The following is a 16673-nucleotide window of genomic DNA, read 5'->3' as shown; positions in this document are numbered from 1 at the left end:
GGCAATTTTTCCGATGAGATTTGCGGAAGGAAAGGAGAGCAAATAAATAGCGACGATCACAATTAATACATCCGCCGCACGGTCACTCTATGGAATCGTCGTCCTTTTTCTTATCACTTTCTTCGCGACACTGTCCCCCGAGTTCTGACAGTCCCGTCCGATTTCTCTGCCGCGCGCGTACCGTCTACGCGACTAGAGGGACAATGGCGATGGAATTCGCCGACTCCGGCTATTGGATCACGAGTGACAAGTGATCGGACAGTGTGCGTGGCAATTAACCACGATTGTCTTTTTGTTCGTCTGGGAAGGGAGAAGGAGGTTTCTCGTCACCCTCATGTTGCTCCATGGTGGACTGAGGGATTGGAAGGGTAGCGGATTAAACTAAACAAACGTGACGTAGCGAACGCGCGTGGGATGGAACAAGCCGAGTGATAACGATTTGTGGGTGATTTCCAGCTGTGAGCGGAGTTATATCGCATTATTATTGTTTTCCATTATAAAAAAATTGATGAAAATATTATTTATATGATTTATTATTATTTATATGCTTGGAATTTTACACCGCGCGCGCGCGCGCGGCTTTCTATTTTCCATAAGTACCTATAATGTAAAAATAATCGATAATGACATAAAGAAAAATATCGTTGTAAATCGATTTCTAAAAGGTCACTTTATATATATATATATTATATATATATATAAAACCTAAAACTGTTGCTTTCAAATCCTATCAAATTTTTTATTCTATGATATTTTTGTTCTAAATGACGCCGCATGCAAGTTAATTGCAAAGTTGAGAAAAAAGATTTCAAATTTGAGATTATGAAGTTTATTTGAGATATGGACTTAAAAATTTTTTAAGGAAACGATTTTAGAATTTTAAATTGAACTAAGTATATGTCAAACGATGCCATATGATAAGATTTATTCTCAGAAAAAATTTAAGTTAAGTATAGAAGTAGTTTTGGAGAAATAAGAACTCAAAATAATTAAAAATTTTAATGTTTTATATTGTTTAAGTATTGCAGACACAAAAAAAAGTTAATACTTGATAGTGGGATTTTAACTAAAATTAGTCAAATAGTTTTCCGACCTTTCTACCCGAATACTTAACTTTTTAAAGGGGTAAAATTAACGTCGAAAAGAAATTAAATTAATTAATCGTGAAAAATATAATTGTTACAAAAAATAGTAAAATAATAATAAAAATAATAATATAATAAAATTTATTGTACTTTAGTTTTAATTATTTATTGTTGCATACTATATATTTACTTTATAAAAAAATTTGTTTATGTTTCATTATTAATTTAATTTTATTATGTTGCTTTTTAAATTATTCGTAATTTTGCAACTTTGCTTTCTGTAATTGAAATAACGTATTAGAGAACAGATGGATGGATTAAAAGAAGGGGACACTATCTGTTATCCAGGCAAGTGTGCGATGGTAATCCGAGCAATAAAGTTCGCCGGCTGAGCGACAACAGATCGTAAGAGTGTGCTCGGCAATTAGCTATGCTTTTCTCTATCAGGGATTTCTATCTCTACCTTCTTTCTTTTATCATTATGCACTTAAAATAAGAGCTAAAATTTACGAATATATTATTAAATATTCTGAATAAAATAATCGAAGAGATATGGTATACTGATAATAATCCACGAGACAAAGCTTGTATCGGTTATCTTAAAAAAATCGATAAAATTAATTGCGGCTGTCGCGCCATTTTCAGTAAAAAGAAGTGATATAAGCATGACATGAAAATATTGGCACAAGCAAAATTAAAAAAAGTTCTTATATACGTATCTTATATATATGTATGGTATATTCACAATATATGTATATTGTAGATATATTTTTATCAATATATTTTTGTCTTTAAGACAATTAATCATATAGGAAATAGCACTTACACACAGACGATGACACATCACTACATGTTAAGTCTGATGCGCGCGTTTCTATGAGCGGCGTTACTGGCAGTATGGCGCGCGTTGCGCTAAAATTTTATGTTGGTACTAATGTATGTACGTAAGGAAGGTTACATTACTTTGTACAACCGTGAAAAGGACAGAGTCTTCTTAGCATTAAGACTAGAATAAATACGCAGTGTGAATAATAAGTCAATTACCACAGTACGAGTTTATTCTATTCTTAATGCTAAGAAGACTCTGTCCTTTTCACGGTTGTACAAAGTAATGAAACCTTCCTTACGTACATACATTAGTGCCAACATAAAATTTTAGCGCAGCGCGCGCCATACCGCCAGTAACGCCGCTCATAGAAACGCGCGCATCAGACTTAACACTACATCAATATTTTACTCATGCACGCCACACATATACGTAGATTTTTGTATCGTAATTATGTTTTAATTAGACATCTAAATCTAATTTTAAGAACTCCACGCGCTGTTTCTTCAGGCAAACTACATGCCTGTGGACTACTATTTCTTAAGTACAGATTGCGCAGCTTTTATATAAAACAAATGTTATTACGACGATGTGCAACGACGTAGTATGTGACAGCTCTGGAGCGTCATATTGGACTAAAAAATAGTAAAGAAGAACTCAATTTTGAAATTTTTTATCGTTTTCAGCATAGATTCTACCTCACAGGCACGTATTAATGCATAAACTTGAATTCTGTAAAAGGATTTTCGAATCTGTGTATGACAAAAAGTATTTACGATACAAAAATTATACGATTTAGTCGATAATACAGACTACTTTAGGATCATATCTTAAAATTGGCGTGTCACGCTTTTTTGAAGCCTCTATTCGTTGAGGCAGTTAAAGTAATCCGAAAATGGTGAATTTTGGTAACAAGGAATTTTCGGGGACGCTCTTTTAAAAACATGGTAAAAATTATGATAATTAAAAAAGACTTATCCAATATGGCGAACGGAAAAGATGCGAAAATCTTAAAGGTTTTCCAATTTCGGCGAAATTTGGATTAAGGGGGCTTATGCGGACGCCGATTTCGAATCTGTGATCAAAATTAGGAAATTCCAAATGGTTAATCCAAAATGGCGGACGAAAGTGTTACAAAATACATAAAAATTTAAAAATTTCAGCGAAATTAGGTAAATTAGGGGGTTACCGCGAACGCTGATTTTGATTCCGTGTTCTAAATTTTTAAATTCAATATGGCAGACGGAAGTGTTGCGGAAATCAATAAGATTTTCCGAATATGACGAATTTAATAAGACGCAAAGAAATGTAATTATAATTTAAAGCTTAATCGACTATGCTTTGGTGTAAATTTTGTAAGAGAAAATTATATGGTCAAAAAAAACAGAATCGCGCGCGTAGCGCTCTGTGAAGTTGGCACCCCTAAATGCGAATATTGGTAATATCATTATTGCATTCGTTTGTCCATTGTTTGTCCACGTTTGTGCACCCGTTATTTTCTTTGGTCCACCCCGCAAAAAAAGGTTATACACAAAAAAAAATTGTAACATCCCAAAGTGATAATTTTTCATAATTATGTACGGGTATCATTTGTCCACAACGCGCACGTGATTGTCCACCCATTATTTTCATTTGTCCACCCTATTTTTATTATATTTTTCGTAATAATGTAAAATAATCACTTGAGGATGTTACAATCTTCTTTTATGCATAACTTTTTTTTGGAGGGTGGACAAATGAAAATAACGGGTGGACAAACGTGGACAAACAGTGGACAAACGAATGCAATAATGATTTTACCAATATTCGCATTTAGGGGTGCCAACTTCATAAAGCAGCTCTGTAAAGTTGGAATCTGTAAATGCGAATATTGGTAATATCATTATTACATTCGTTTGTCCACTGTTTGTCCACGTTTTTCCACCCGTTATTTTCATTTGTCCACCCTCCAAAAATAAGTTACACACAAAAAAAGATTGTAACATCCCCCAAGTGATTATTTTTCGAGTTCGTATCGATTGCTTGAGAATTCATTTTACTAAATTAATGATTTTTTCGAAAAAATACGAATGAAAAATATCAAAAAAAACGAAGGACAACTGAATAAGATTAAAAGAAGACGAAAATCATCATCTTCATGACTAGAGGCCTAGAAAGCAGAGATGCGACATTGCGTCGGTTGGGTTAGGTAACCACCGCCATTTGAATTCAATATAAGTGCTCTTGACCAATAAGCTGATGACAGTTGATGCAAAAGGTAGAAAGATTAGATTAGGTTAGGTTAAATCCGATATTAAATATTCACACAAATAAGAATACTTACACCATAATAATAGTTTTTTATTGCACTTCGACACTGTATTGTCTAAATTTTTCTCTATATATATATATGTACATACGTTATAAAACTATATCTATTAGATGCAATAGTGAATTAATATGGCTCTCTGACCACGTGATTTAGACAGCCAATCAAGCCATACCCTTCAATGACGCATCTCTGTTTTCTAGGTCTCTATTCATGACTATTTCAAGAAGCGGGGAAAAATAAAAAAATAAAAAAAATACGAAAATCAATAATTTAAAATGAAGACTGTTAATTAAAACTAACGGAAAAAAAGGAAAAAACAAATAATAATCTTATAAATTAGACAAATCCGGAAAAAAATTTTAAGGATGTATAAATGCTTAAATTTTTTAAAAAATTAAGTAAAGAAAGAACTTACGTTGTAATTTTAGGGGGATTAACAAACCAGTTTGGTCTTTTCCAGACTTGTTTATGTATCTCCAATAACTCTGAATTGCGCGCGTAGCGCGCGCAGGAAAAGACTAGTCCCCTTAAAAAACGAAATTTGACGAATCTGGAGATTTTTGCCACGTGAATATACGATTTCTTTAGTAATTTATCATAGACGCAACTGGTGACTGGACTCCTTATTAATATAATATAATTGCATTAGGCCATAATTCAACTGAATACAATCAATGTAAATTAAGACTAATAAGCCATTTTTTTTTTAGATAGGCCTGCCACGCTCTTACTAGTCAGACTGTAAAAAGCTTAAACATTAAAATCATTTTAAACATTAATTAATAATATTAATGCATTGTAATTAATAAAAAAATAAAATAAGAAAAAATTATTTATTGACATTTCTTATTAATTTTATATTATTTTTTTGTTGAGTGAATCGAAGGATCTTTGATGGATTGATTTTTAGGCAAATCGATTTTGGAGTTTTCGATCTAGATCGATTCGAAAAATCGATTCTTTTGAAAAATTGCCATCCCTAGGGCAGACGCGATCTCAATCGATGCGCAATCAATACATACCTCTCGGAGCCCTCGGAGGATTGCGCAGACACGTCGGAGCTTTTCCGCGGCCAATAAGTAGGCTCACGTCGCTCGCAACCTTAATGCCCAGTATTGTGTCCCGCAAAGTCCTGTGTGGTCCTGTGGAGTGTTTGGTGGCTCATTTCTCGTCGGCTTGCTCAGCAGGTGCCTCCGATCGCTCGCCTTCTCGTTCTAAGGTACGTAACAGCCCCAATTGTCACGATCGCGCTTTCTCCGAGTGCTCCTTTGATAATCAAAGGAGTGCTCTCTTTTCGCTCCGCAAGACTTCCGACTCTCCCTTATTTTCCGACTTTCCCTTGACACATTCATATATCCACACACTCACACACATACATATATATACATACACGCATACACATACACATATATTTAGACACGTGCATGCAGACATGTGGAAAGCGATTTTCCGGACTGCTGACGACAACTGTATGGAGCTGTGTCGAAAGTCTCGTGGCGCTACTTTTGTCGCATACGTGACGTAGAGTCCTAGATATCAGAGAAGCGCAACCGGCTTAAGTCAGTATCGCAAAATTATTAAGAAAAGTACTAAAAATGGCGTCGTTTGCAGACATGTGCGTCGAAAGTGGCTCCTTCCTGCATTCTTTGTGGTGCGAAAAGTAGCCATTTTCCGACAACCTTGCGGGAAATGAAGACCGTACAGGAAATAACTAGACTGTGTGCGGAAAGTAGTCTCTTCCCGCACGGTCTGTGGAAAGTTACGTCACGTTAAGCCAGAAACACATAGAAAAACGTAAGGCCGTAAGACGTAATCAGTAAGGAAATCGTAACATTGGATTCGCTACCGGCCTTACGGTCTCTACTGTGATTGGCCAATTCGCTTACTGATTACGTTTTACGGCCTTACGTTTTTGTATGTGCCATGGGCTTTAGAGTCCTGGGTGCGTTCCGAGTCGCGCATGAAGCGTGTGGACTGCAATACTGATGCACAACACTTTGAAATTGTTCCATTTTTTCAATGCGCGCATAACACGCATGAAGCGCTTATGAATTCGGACCGGTTTCCTGTGCGAGCTATGCGAGTTCAAGATGGACGCTATACAAGACGTCAATAAACAATTTCTAATAATTGTAATTTCTTCTTTAATACTTTTAAAGAAAAATGATGAAAGTTCCGATGACAGTTCCGACTCGAGCGATAGTGAAAATAAAGTCGAAGGCATATCTCTAAGTGATACGCAGAAAATATTTTTTCTATTAATAGTAGATAAATCACGTGGAAAACAAATTGGAGTTGAAAAAATTATTGATTACGTCGATCGCGTAATTCCTAATTAATATAACGTCTAATCTATACATTAAATAAATCAAGGTAAAATAATATGCCATTAATTTTGATGAAAATATTCAACATAAATTAAAAGGGCGTAGTAAAAGTCAGAAGTAAATTACATTTAAAATAATTTAAAAATGTTAACATATTTACAATAGAAATATTACAAAAAATTGCTTAAAATTAAAAACATTATGCCAGTTACTTAAAATTAAAAACATGCTGCGCGTAACAATTGTTAAAATTAAAAACATGCTGCGCGTAACAATTGTTAAGCAATTTTTGTAATATTTCTATTGTAAATATGTTAACATTTTAATATTATTTTAAATGTAATTTACTTCTGACTCTTACTTCGCCCTTTTAATTTTTGTTGAATAATGCCATTAATTTTATCTTGGCTTATTTTCGCCATATCCTCTTCATTTAAAAATAAAATTAATACTTTATTTTTATTCTCTAATAAGACCGGGAAATCATGCAATTGCTGTAATCGCTGTTCCATCGCAAATCGCAAATATTCGTCCGTTCATTGTTGTATTGTCCGGTACTCGTTGCTCGTTCCGAATTACAAATCATGCGCATAGACCGCATGAACGCATCAGACGCATCAACTGCCTCAGGTCGAAAGAGAAGCAGTCAATGCGCTGAGTGGAGTGCTAAGAATTCAGTACGGTTGGTACAATCTGGGGAATTCAAGTACTCTCGAAGTGCTTTCGAAGCGCGCAATAGTTAATTCGGAACGACTTTCTATGCAGTCTACGCGCTTCATGCGTAACTCGGAACGCACCCTTAGACTCTAACGTGACGTAACTTTCCACAGACCGTGCGGGAAGTGACTACTTTCCGCACACAGTCTAGTTACTTCCCGCACGGTCTTCATTTTCCGCAAGGTTGTCAGAAAATGGCTACTTTTCGCACCGCAAAGAATGCAGGAAGGAGCCACTTTCGACGCACATGTAATGAAATAGTACATTGTGTAACGCGTGGGGGCTAGGGTTATGGCGCGAAGGGCGCGAAAGCACGAGCGAAGCGAGTGCGTATTCGCGCCCGTCCCGCTCTATAAACAATGTACCCTCACTAGTTACTCTTTACTCATAATATTTTTTGTCACGCGTTCGCGTAACAAAAAATATAATTTCAATTCGCAGCCCCTGAAGATTTCGCTTGCTCACAATTCTTGGCTCGGGTCAAGCTTTAACTATATACATATGGATTGTTAGTCCCTCATTTTTGCTATAGGAAATGCAATACTGTCGATGTCCTCGAACTGTAGTTGGCTGAAGATTGTTAGATTGTTAGACATGTTGACATGTTTTTGTCAGCAGACGTTGACAGCATGTCAGCAGATTGGAAGCAAAAACCGAACAGAGTCTGCTGACAATACAGACTCTGTCTACAATTTGTTGCCAATTTGCAATCGAACATTGTCAGCAGGTTCTGCTCCAAATCTGTTTCCGCAGGCTTTGCTATCAGGATATTTAATTATTATCGTACAAAACATCACAAGCCATCTCAACACACATATGCTCTCATGCACGCCACCTAATCTAAGGTATGGTATATAATACATGTATGATATTATGTACTATTCTACACCTTTTCTTGTTTAGAAACGTTAAACTTTCCACGCAAAGTAATTTTCACCCCTCCCCCTTGCACAGAGGCATAAACGACTTCTACGATTGTACTATTGCTGTGATTGTACTGTTGGAGCAAACCTCCACACACTGGGGGGGGGGGTACTTAATATCATACATGTATAATGGTACTGTTCGTTTTGTCTCTCGGGAGCTGCTCGGAGTTGCTCCGAACGAACCCAGTGTACTTGGATGTGATTAATTTAATGTTGTAAATATCTCGAAACATTCTTTGATTGATCAATACGTAAAATTCTTTCTTCTGATTGATCAACGAAGCATTTGCAGCATTAAATGAATTGTATCCAAGTACGCTGGGTTCGTTCGGAGCGACTCCGAGCAGCTCCCGAGAGACAAAACGAACAATACTCATGATATAAAGACAAGGGTATGATCGTCCGGTGGTAACCTGGTAACCCACTGCACATTTATCAAAAATAGAGGGGGTAAGCACGTGACTGTCACCAAGTTACGTCACATTCGATTTATTTCGGTTAATTACGGAGCGGTTCGAGTTCGGGTAATATGGCCGCAAAGTACGATCGCGAGCATAGTAAAGGTGCCTTTTCGCTAAATCGCTCGAATTTTAGCGACGAAACGCATCGATCGCTATTTTCTTTTTGGCGATCATGAAAATAGAATACGCGATGAAAAATAGCGATCAGTAGCGATTACGGACATTACGATTGATGTTATAATTCCTTTTGTTCCATATCAGAATGTTCTTTACTAGCCAAGTATAGCGAGTGGTATACATACAATCATACTATTCAATATATACAGGAATACCATGAGTGGCAAAGAAAAGGTTTCATAATAATGAAAAATCAAGAAGAGGTTAGGAAGAAACGATTGTTTAGCGCAGTATCTGGGCTTATGTCTGTAGATAGAAAAACATACAAAAAAAGAAGATTTTGGAGGACTCCTGTTTGTTCAAAACGGGAATTTTTACAAAATTTAAATTGTAGCGATCATCGCCTATTGTCGCTACAACATAAATAAATCGAACTACAGAAGCGACTGACAGCGATGACTTTCAAGCGACTGATGGAGTCACGTGACTCTCAGATCGCTACAAAAGTTGCGACTAATCGCCGCCATGAAAAGGTACCTTAATAGTGTATGTACGTAAGTAGCGTGTGTATTTATCATGAAATGATCGTGCGTGATAACAATGAATTGCACAGTAAAAGACTGTAAAAACTATTAATTTAATTATTATTTAATTTATAATATTTATTTTAATTAATGTAATTAATTTAACAAATAATAGAATCTTAATTTTTACGACCACATAATTGTTAAACAATAACAAGAAAGAAGGAAGCACAAAGCAAAGCCTATCACGGTCAAAGCTAGATCACGATGCTTATTATCATTATGCGTGAATTTTATATACCGCGTATATATATGTCTTTCAACATATTATTAAGATCTAATAAGATGCTATAAGCATCGAAATTTGTTAGATTGATTGTCAATTTAACTAAAGTGATATTACCGCGGTAGTTATTTAGAGTTGCGTTGTAAGTCTGAAAAAATTTTCGGCACGCGATTAGGGGAACTACATATACACGGTATATAAAATTTACACATAATGATAATAAGCATCGTGATCTAGCTTTGACCGTGATAGGCTCTGCTTTGTGCTTCCTTCTTTCTTGTTATTAATTAATTTAATTATTAAATTATTAAATAATTTAATATAATAATAAGATTAATTTTTGTTTATTTCATACAAGTTTATTTCATACTTATAATTAATAAAATATTACTTTTATACAATTTTTCCGTCCAAAATAAACTTTACATATACTTAAACATATACTTTGTATCTCACATCTCAGTAAAGTAATTCATATTAATGTATTACAAAAAATTCAATAAAAGATTATTTTTTATGCTGACACTTATAAATAGTAAAATAGTAATTTTTTATAATGCGCATTGCAAAGAAATTATAATAATTTCGAAATTACCGCGTAATGATGATGTAACTTGGTGACAATTCTGATTGGCCATTTGACAGTCACGTGATTTATCGATGCGCAAGAGCATACCCTTGTCTTTATATCATGACATGTATAGCATACGTTAATTTTGAATATATGATTGTTAATAATTTTTTAACGGAGGATGAGCAAAGGCTAAAACCTCCTGTTGAAGGTTACTCAGGGTCGTGACCTTGATAACATATGTCAAGGTCAAGGTCATCGGTGCTGCCTCCCCTATTTTAAATAATTACCCAAAATTTATATATATGTAAATTTATATATAAATTTTGCATTACTTTTTTGATACAATTTTAAATTCTAAATTTTTTACAGCTGACTCGAATTAATATTTTGTTGCTAACAAGAATGAATTGAATAAAGAAGAGGAAGCAGAAGTAGTAGTAATAATAGAAAAAGAAAAAGAAGAAAACATGTTATCTGATAACTTAAAATGCTTAGAAACAAAGAAACCGCCTCCTAATTGGTTCATTGCACAGGAAGTAATAAATCGACAAATAGGTAGTAATCCGTTATTCCAAAGAAGATTTTATAGTTCTTTACATGCAGTAAATCGACTGGAGTTTAAATACAAACTCTGTGATCTTGAGGTAAATTATTTATTTTGTTACATGTTGACTTATTATATACAATGTTTTATACATTACTTTTAGATCATTATTATAGATTTTTTAAATCATGTATAGCGATACGTATTAAAATTTGGTTATTATTTATAGGATACTGTGAGCGCCTTAAGTTTCAATCAAAAAGGAAATTTATTAGCAAGAGCCTCTGAAAAGACAGTTTCTATTTGGGATTGGGCTGCAAAGAAAAAGCGTTGTTGCTTTCCAAATGGCCATGACATCCTAATAGAGGTATGTATTGTATTATATAATAATAAAGTATTGCTATTTGAATGTTTTGTAATAGTTATTCTGATTTAATTGTATTTTTTTATTAATCTTTTTAATTTAATCGTATACGTGTTTAGGCCAAATGGCTGCCTTTAGATGTAGAAAACTTTATGGTCACTTCTGGTTACGATGGTTGTATACGTTTATTAGATCTTGAATATAATTCATCGAGACAGATGATAAACTATGATTTATTATTTCATCCGACCCATATAGATCGAAAGAATAACTGGGCATTGGCTGTGCATCCTGAAATACCCTATATCGTGTTTTCTGCTTATAACGATTCGATTTTGTCCATAGATATTCGGGAGAATACACCAAAGTAAGTCATTGTTATTAAAAAGTTCACACGTAATAATGTTTCTTATATATTCTTTGTTTATAGCATGCAGAATGTCTACATATAATATTAATTTCTTTTGTACCAAAAATCGTTGTATTGGCTGTGTTCAGCAGACTCAACAGTTTCGCAACCGTTTTATAATTCGTCTCGCTGATTGGATTATACTTTTAGATCTAAAGAAATAGTCCTATCTCAACGAAGAGTCATAAAATAGTTATAAAACTGTTGAGTCTGCTGAACGCGACCATTGTCTGGTGTTAAATGTAGCACGGGATCCTCCTGTATACTTATATGCGAATCAATCTTATTGTGATTGAAAGATGACTGGATCGTTATGACAGCTATAGCCCGGTTCAACCAAAGTAATATTGATTTATTCGTTGAATATTATTCAACTTACTGTTAATCTTTTCCTAATTCTTATAATTGTTTCTGTTTTTTTAATTCCAAAAATTAGAAAAACAGGAACAATAAGATAAACCGAAATTTACTTATATTGTTTGCACCGGAGCTAATGCCTATTTTTAAAATGTAAATTAATTTTAATCTTGGTTCAACTTATACTTTGGACAAGAAAAAGTGATAAGAATCTTATTGAACCGTACATTTGAAACTCAACAAACAGAAAATAGGATATGCTGGCATAAAAGATCCAGATTCAACAAAAAAAGTTAAAACAAAATAAAATTTAATCTACGTTAATTAGTAAAAATGAACATAAGTCGATTAAATTCTACATAGACACAATACGCAATACTAAATTTTGACAATATTCAATACTAAAGACAGTCAATATAAGAACATAACTAATACAAACACGAAGTCTACAACAATCTAGCTTGGATCTTTAATTGCTTACATATACCGCGGTACTATCACGAATTAAAACAAATGAATAATTAACTAATATACGTAGTCCTCCCAAACTGCGTGTCAAACAATCTTTGGTCTTGAAACGCAATTCTAATAATCTGGAAATACTAAATCTGGAAATAATTCTTATTGTGAAAAATATTACCTTGGCCGGGAGTCGAACTCGGATACCTTGCTTTACGCGCAAGTGTCTTAGTCAATTAGACTACCGAGGCCTTATAGTAATATTCCTCGCAATAATTTATTTTAATTGGTGATAATACCGCAGTAGTTTATATGTAAACAATTAAAGATCCAAGCTAGTCTGTTATAGGCTTCGTGTTTGTATTAGTTATACTAATAAATTTTTAGTTTACATGATAAAAGTGTTTATTTTTATTTTGTACACACATGTTATATATATCTACTATAATATATATATATTTTCATATCCATAGATTGCTTGATATAAAAAACCTTCGAAATAGTATACTAAGAAGTATACATTGTAATCCTTCTAATAGTAATGAATTTTGTGTCGGCGGTCATTTTCCCTGCATAAGGGTGTATGATCAGCGAAATATTTCGAACCCACTTTATCAATTGTGGACGACCAAGTATAACAGGGTATGTATTAGTTTGTTTCAACCCTATTACTGAAAAGCTTATCAATATTTAAAGAAATACTACAGTGTTTATGTTTTTTACATGAGTTTTAATTAAATATGTAATTTAAATGTATTATATATAGAAGAATCGTGACGCCTTTGCAACAATCACCATATATAATCACGATGGGACAGAGATTCTTACATTGTGTAATTTGTCCGAAATATTATTATTTGAGAAGTCAATGTGGTCATGTGAAGGAAATTCGAATCATACATTATATGAACGCTCTCAATTTAGTTCTGTACCTGGTGAGATGGACGAGAGACGTGTTAAATGTAATTACATTATTATTATATTCCCGGCATCTTACTTTTTTTTATCTTTAGAACTCTTTACTTTATGTATATTTCAAAAGAGAAGAAGCATACAGTAACATTATTCAATGGTTTATTTGTTAATTAATTTTTATTCTGAGATTGTTATGCTTATTGTTTAAAAATTTTTTTATGTACATTTTTTATATTTTTTTCGTCTATGTAATTGAAAAAGCGACGCTTTAAATAATTATAATATGATTTATTAATAGTAGATATTAAGTTAATTGTCTCAGTTAAGTGTTGTGATTGCAGTTGTAGGAGGAATCAATTTTTTCGGACCTAAAAGTGAATTTATTATATCTGGATCCTATTTTGGTGATATATTCATTTTTGACAAGAAAAAAAAAACTGCGCTACAGTGGTTGACAGAAGATTACAAATTCGTTAAGTGTTTTCGTTTTGTGCATTTAATAAACAAATTTTTCTTCTTCGTAGTATGTGTTGCACAAAATAACTTTTATTCATTTAATGTATAGGTGGGTTCTCAGTATTGCGTAGGTCATCCCCATATTCCTATCCTTGCAACGGCAAGTAAGTCCAATGTCCTGATATGGATGCCTTCGGGTAATGAAGATCCAACAGAATCAACATTTAAGACTGTATGTATAGACAAGAATTATCTGTGTGTTTTTTTTGCATTTTCTTTTTCTTGCTTAATCATATAATTTAATAAATAAATAACATAATTTTTAAAATAACGTCACTAAAATAAGCAATATAGTTGAATACAATAGATTAGTGGTACCAATAAACCATAAAATTATGATTTATGCATTTCCTGTTCTTCACAAGTATATCAAGTTCAGTAGAATAGAAGGCAAGCATATAACGATTTCTTTTTCCGATTACTTGCATTACAAAGATATATTTGTCATAGAGAGTTTGTGAAAGTAAGTTTGTTCGCCTTATTCACATTTTTTACACTAAGCATTTTGTCTTCTTTCTCTTCACTCACACACACCCACACGCACGCACTACGTCCAATATATATCAGGAAATGGAAAATTACTCTTTTTAAAATTATTAAGTTACAGTTACTCGTTATAGAGTTAAAAAAGTAACGAGTTACCGTTACTAATTATCGCTTTTTAAAGTAACTCATTACAGTTACCGTTACTCAAAAGGTAACTTTTCGTTACGTTTCCGTTACTTTTTAAAAATTAGTCTGAAAATGTACTTTTGCAGTATTTTTTGTTCAAACGTTAATAAAAGCAATATATACATATATAGCATGTATAACACTGACACTATGTATAGTTTTATTTTTTAGTTTTTTTTTAAACACAATTTTGTAATTGTAAAACCTGTAAAATATGCAGCAAAAACTGAAATATACATATGTTCGATGTATCACATAGAAGATAGAAGTGCAAAATAATTTCTGAAATAATGATACTGTATATATTTCTTGGCTATCAAAGATCACTTCAGGATCGCTACAGCAGTTGACAACTATGTTAAGATATTTCAGGAATTTTTTTATACTTTTTAGAAAACTAGAAGATTATATAGGATTGTATAGGACTATCTGAATTACAATATAAGTTAGAAATTAAAAGGAAAATTAAGAAGTACACATAATCTATATTACAGCTATATTTTTACTTAATTTATACTTTTAGCTGTAAATCAATTATTTTGATAGAAAGAAAATTATAACGCTATAATTAAAATATATAACAAAAGTTTTGTAAAAAGAGCTGTTTTGCAATTGCTCGACATAAATGTACACAGAAATGTACAGAGTAAAGTTACACAGCTCAATTAGAACAAATGTGTACGATGTTTAGATTAAGTTAAACTAAATGCTTGTACGCCTGTATTAAATAAAAACATTCAATGTACAACTACATTTATAGCTGTCATAATTAATAACATGTAATTGTTGTGGTATGACAAAATAACGTGTCCAATCGTATGCAAAGTAATGATAAAAGTAACTGTAAATTTCGTTACCGTTATCCAAAAAATGTAACTACGTTGCAGTTACCAAAAAAAAAGGAAGTGATGCAGGTACCAGTAATGTTACCAAAAAAATAACTTGTAACTAACTTCGTTATAAGTAACGAGTTACTTCCGTTCCTTGATATATATTTATCTCATTTTAAGTGTAAAAGTATAAGCAGTGTAAACAAGACAAACAAACTTATTATTGTGTCATAGATATGTCGATATTAAATTGACTATTTTGTGTCTTTTCTAGTATATTCGTCAACAATACCCTGGTATAGATAATTTTGTCGAAAGTGATTCTACCGACGATGACTACAATTATTCTACCGACGATGACTACAATTCTTCTACCGTCGATGTTGACGATTAGTATAATTTGTATAATGATAGTGATTATTCTGACGATTCTTACAGTCAGTCGGAAGACATCTTTGGATTAATACTCAATGAGTAATATGTATACAGGGTGTAGGAAGGAAATACATATATTACTTTAAATAAATATTGCGAAGAATATTACTACGTCGACCCGCCGTCAGAGGTCTATAGATATTCGCAAAAATTCTCGCAAGTGCTTTGATACGCGTATATCTGTATATATAGAATCTCGATTTAATAACTTAAACAGGCGTTTAAGGTAGGCTTCCACTACAATATCTTACTGATGAGTCCAGTAGTGGAAGTTGGGACGAAACGCCATAATTACGTGATATTCTTCGCAATATATTAGATTGATTTAAAGATTTTAACGAAAATTGGCTCATTGCCCTAGTATCTTTATATTAGTTGTTTAATACATATTGAGCCTTATTACAAACATTTACTCTTATTAAACTTTCTTGTAACGTCAACCAGTTGCGAGATATTTGCTTCGACACTTATGGACGGACGTCCGTCCATAAGTGTCGAAGCAAATATCTCGCAACTGGTTGACGTTACAAGAAAGTTTAATAAGAGTAAATGTTTGTAATAAGGCTCAATATGTATTAAACAACTAATATAAAGATACTAGGGCAATGAGCCAATTTTCGTTAAAATCTTTAAATCAATCTAATATATTGCGAAGAATATCACGTAATTATGGCGTTTCGTCCCAACTTCCACTACTGGACTCATCAGTAAGATATTGTAGTGGAAGCCTACCTTAAACGCCTGTTTAAGTTATTAAATCGAGATTCTATATATACAGATATACGCGTATCAAAGCACTTGCGAGAATTTTTGCGAATATCTATAGACCTCTGACGGCGGGTCGACGTAGTAATATTACCCCCCCCCCCCCAACTTGCGCGCCGAACATCTTCGGTCTTGAAACGCAACTCTATCTGAATATTCCCCCCAAATTGCGCGCCGAACTATCTTCGGTTTGAAACGCAACTCTAATAATCTGAAATAACGTCCCCTTAATTTACTTGTAATTTTAAACGCA

At 33.3% G+C, this 16673-nt stretch overlaps 1 protein-coding gene across 1 annotated transcript; it reads left to right on the top strand.

Moving 5' to 3' along the window:
* Positions 1 to 10621: 10621 nt before the first annotated feature.
* Positions 10622 to 15614, top strand: LOC108777209 (DDB1- and CUL4-associated factor 8-like protein 1). Its single transcript, XM_018544035.1, has 6 exons — positions 10622 to 10798; positions 10928 to 11074; positions 11182 to 11429; positions 12827 to 12929; positions 13768 to 13890; positions 15495 to 15614. Exons 1-6 carry the CDS (start codon positions 10622 to 10624, stop codon positions 15612 to 15614), a joined length of 918 nt encoding a protein of 305 aa, XP_018399537.1.
* Positions 15615 to 16673: the final 1059 nt, after the last annotated feature.

Source organism: Cyphomyrmex costatus, unplaced genomic scaffold (assembly GCF_001594065.2).
Source record: "Cyphomyrmex costatus isolate MS0001 unplaced genomic scaffold, Ccosl1.0 scaffold415, whole genome shotgun sequence".
Taxonomy (NCBI): Eukaryota; Metazoa; Arthropoda; class Insecta; order Hymenoptera; family Formicidae; genus Cyphomyrmex; species Cyphomyrmex costatus.
The sequence above is the reverse complement of the archived record's forward strand: the minus strand, read 5'-3'. Positions and strand labels throughout refer to the sequence as shown.

What these genes read in the sequence shown, in the direction of transcription:
- LOC108777209 (XM_018544035.1), top strand. Translation starts at nt 10,622, where the DNA reads ATGTTATCTGATAACTTAAAATGCTTAGAAACAAAGAAACCGCCTCCT. An exon ending in ATTCGGGAGAATACACCAAA is followed by an intron (nt 11,430 to 12,826) that starts GTAAGTCATTGT and finishes TCCTTCTAATAG; the next exon opens with TAATGAATTTTGTGTCGGCG. An exon ending in GGACGACCAAGTATAACAGG is followed by an intron (nt 12,930 to 13,767) that starts GTATGTATTAGT and finishes TTTAATGTATAG; the next exon opens with GTGGGTTCTCAGTATTGCGT.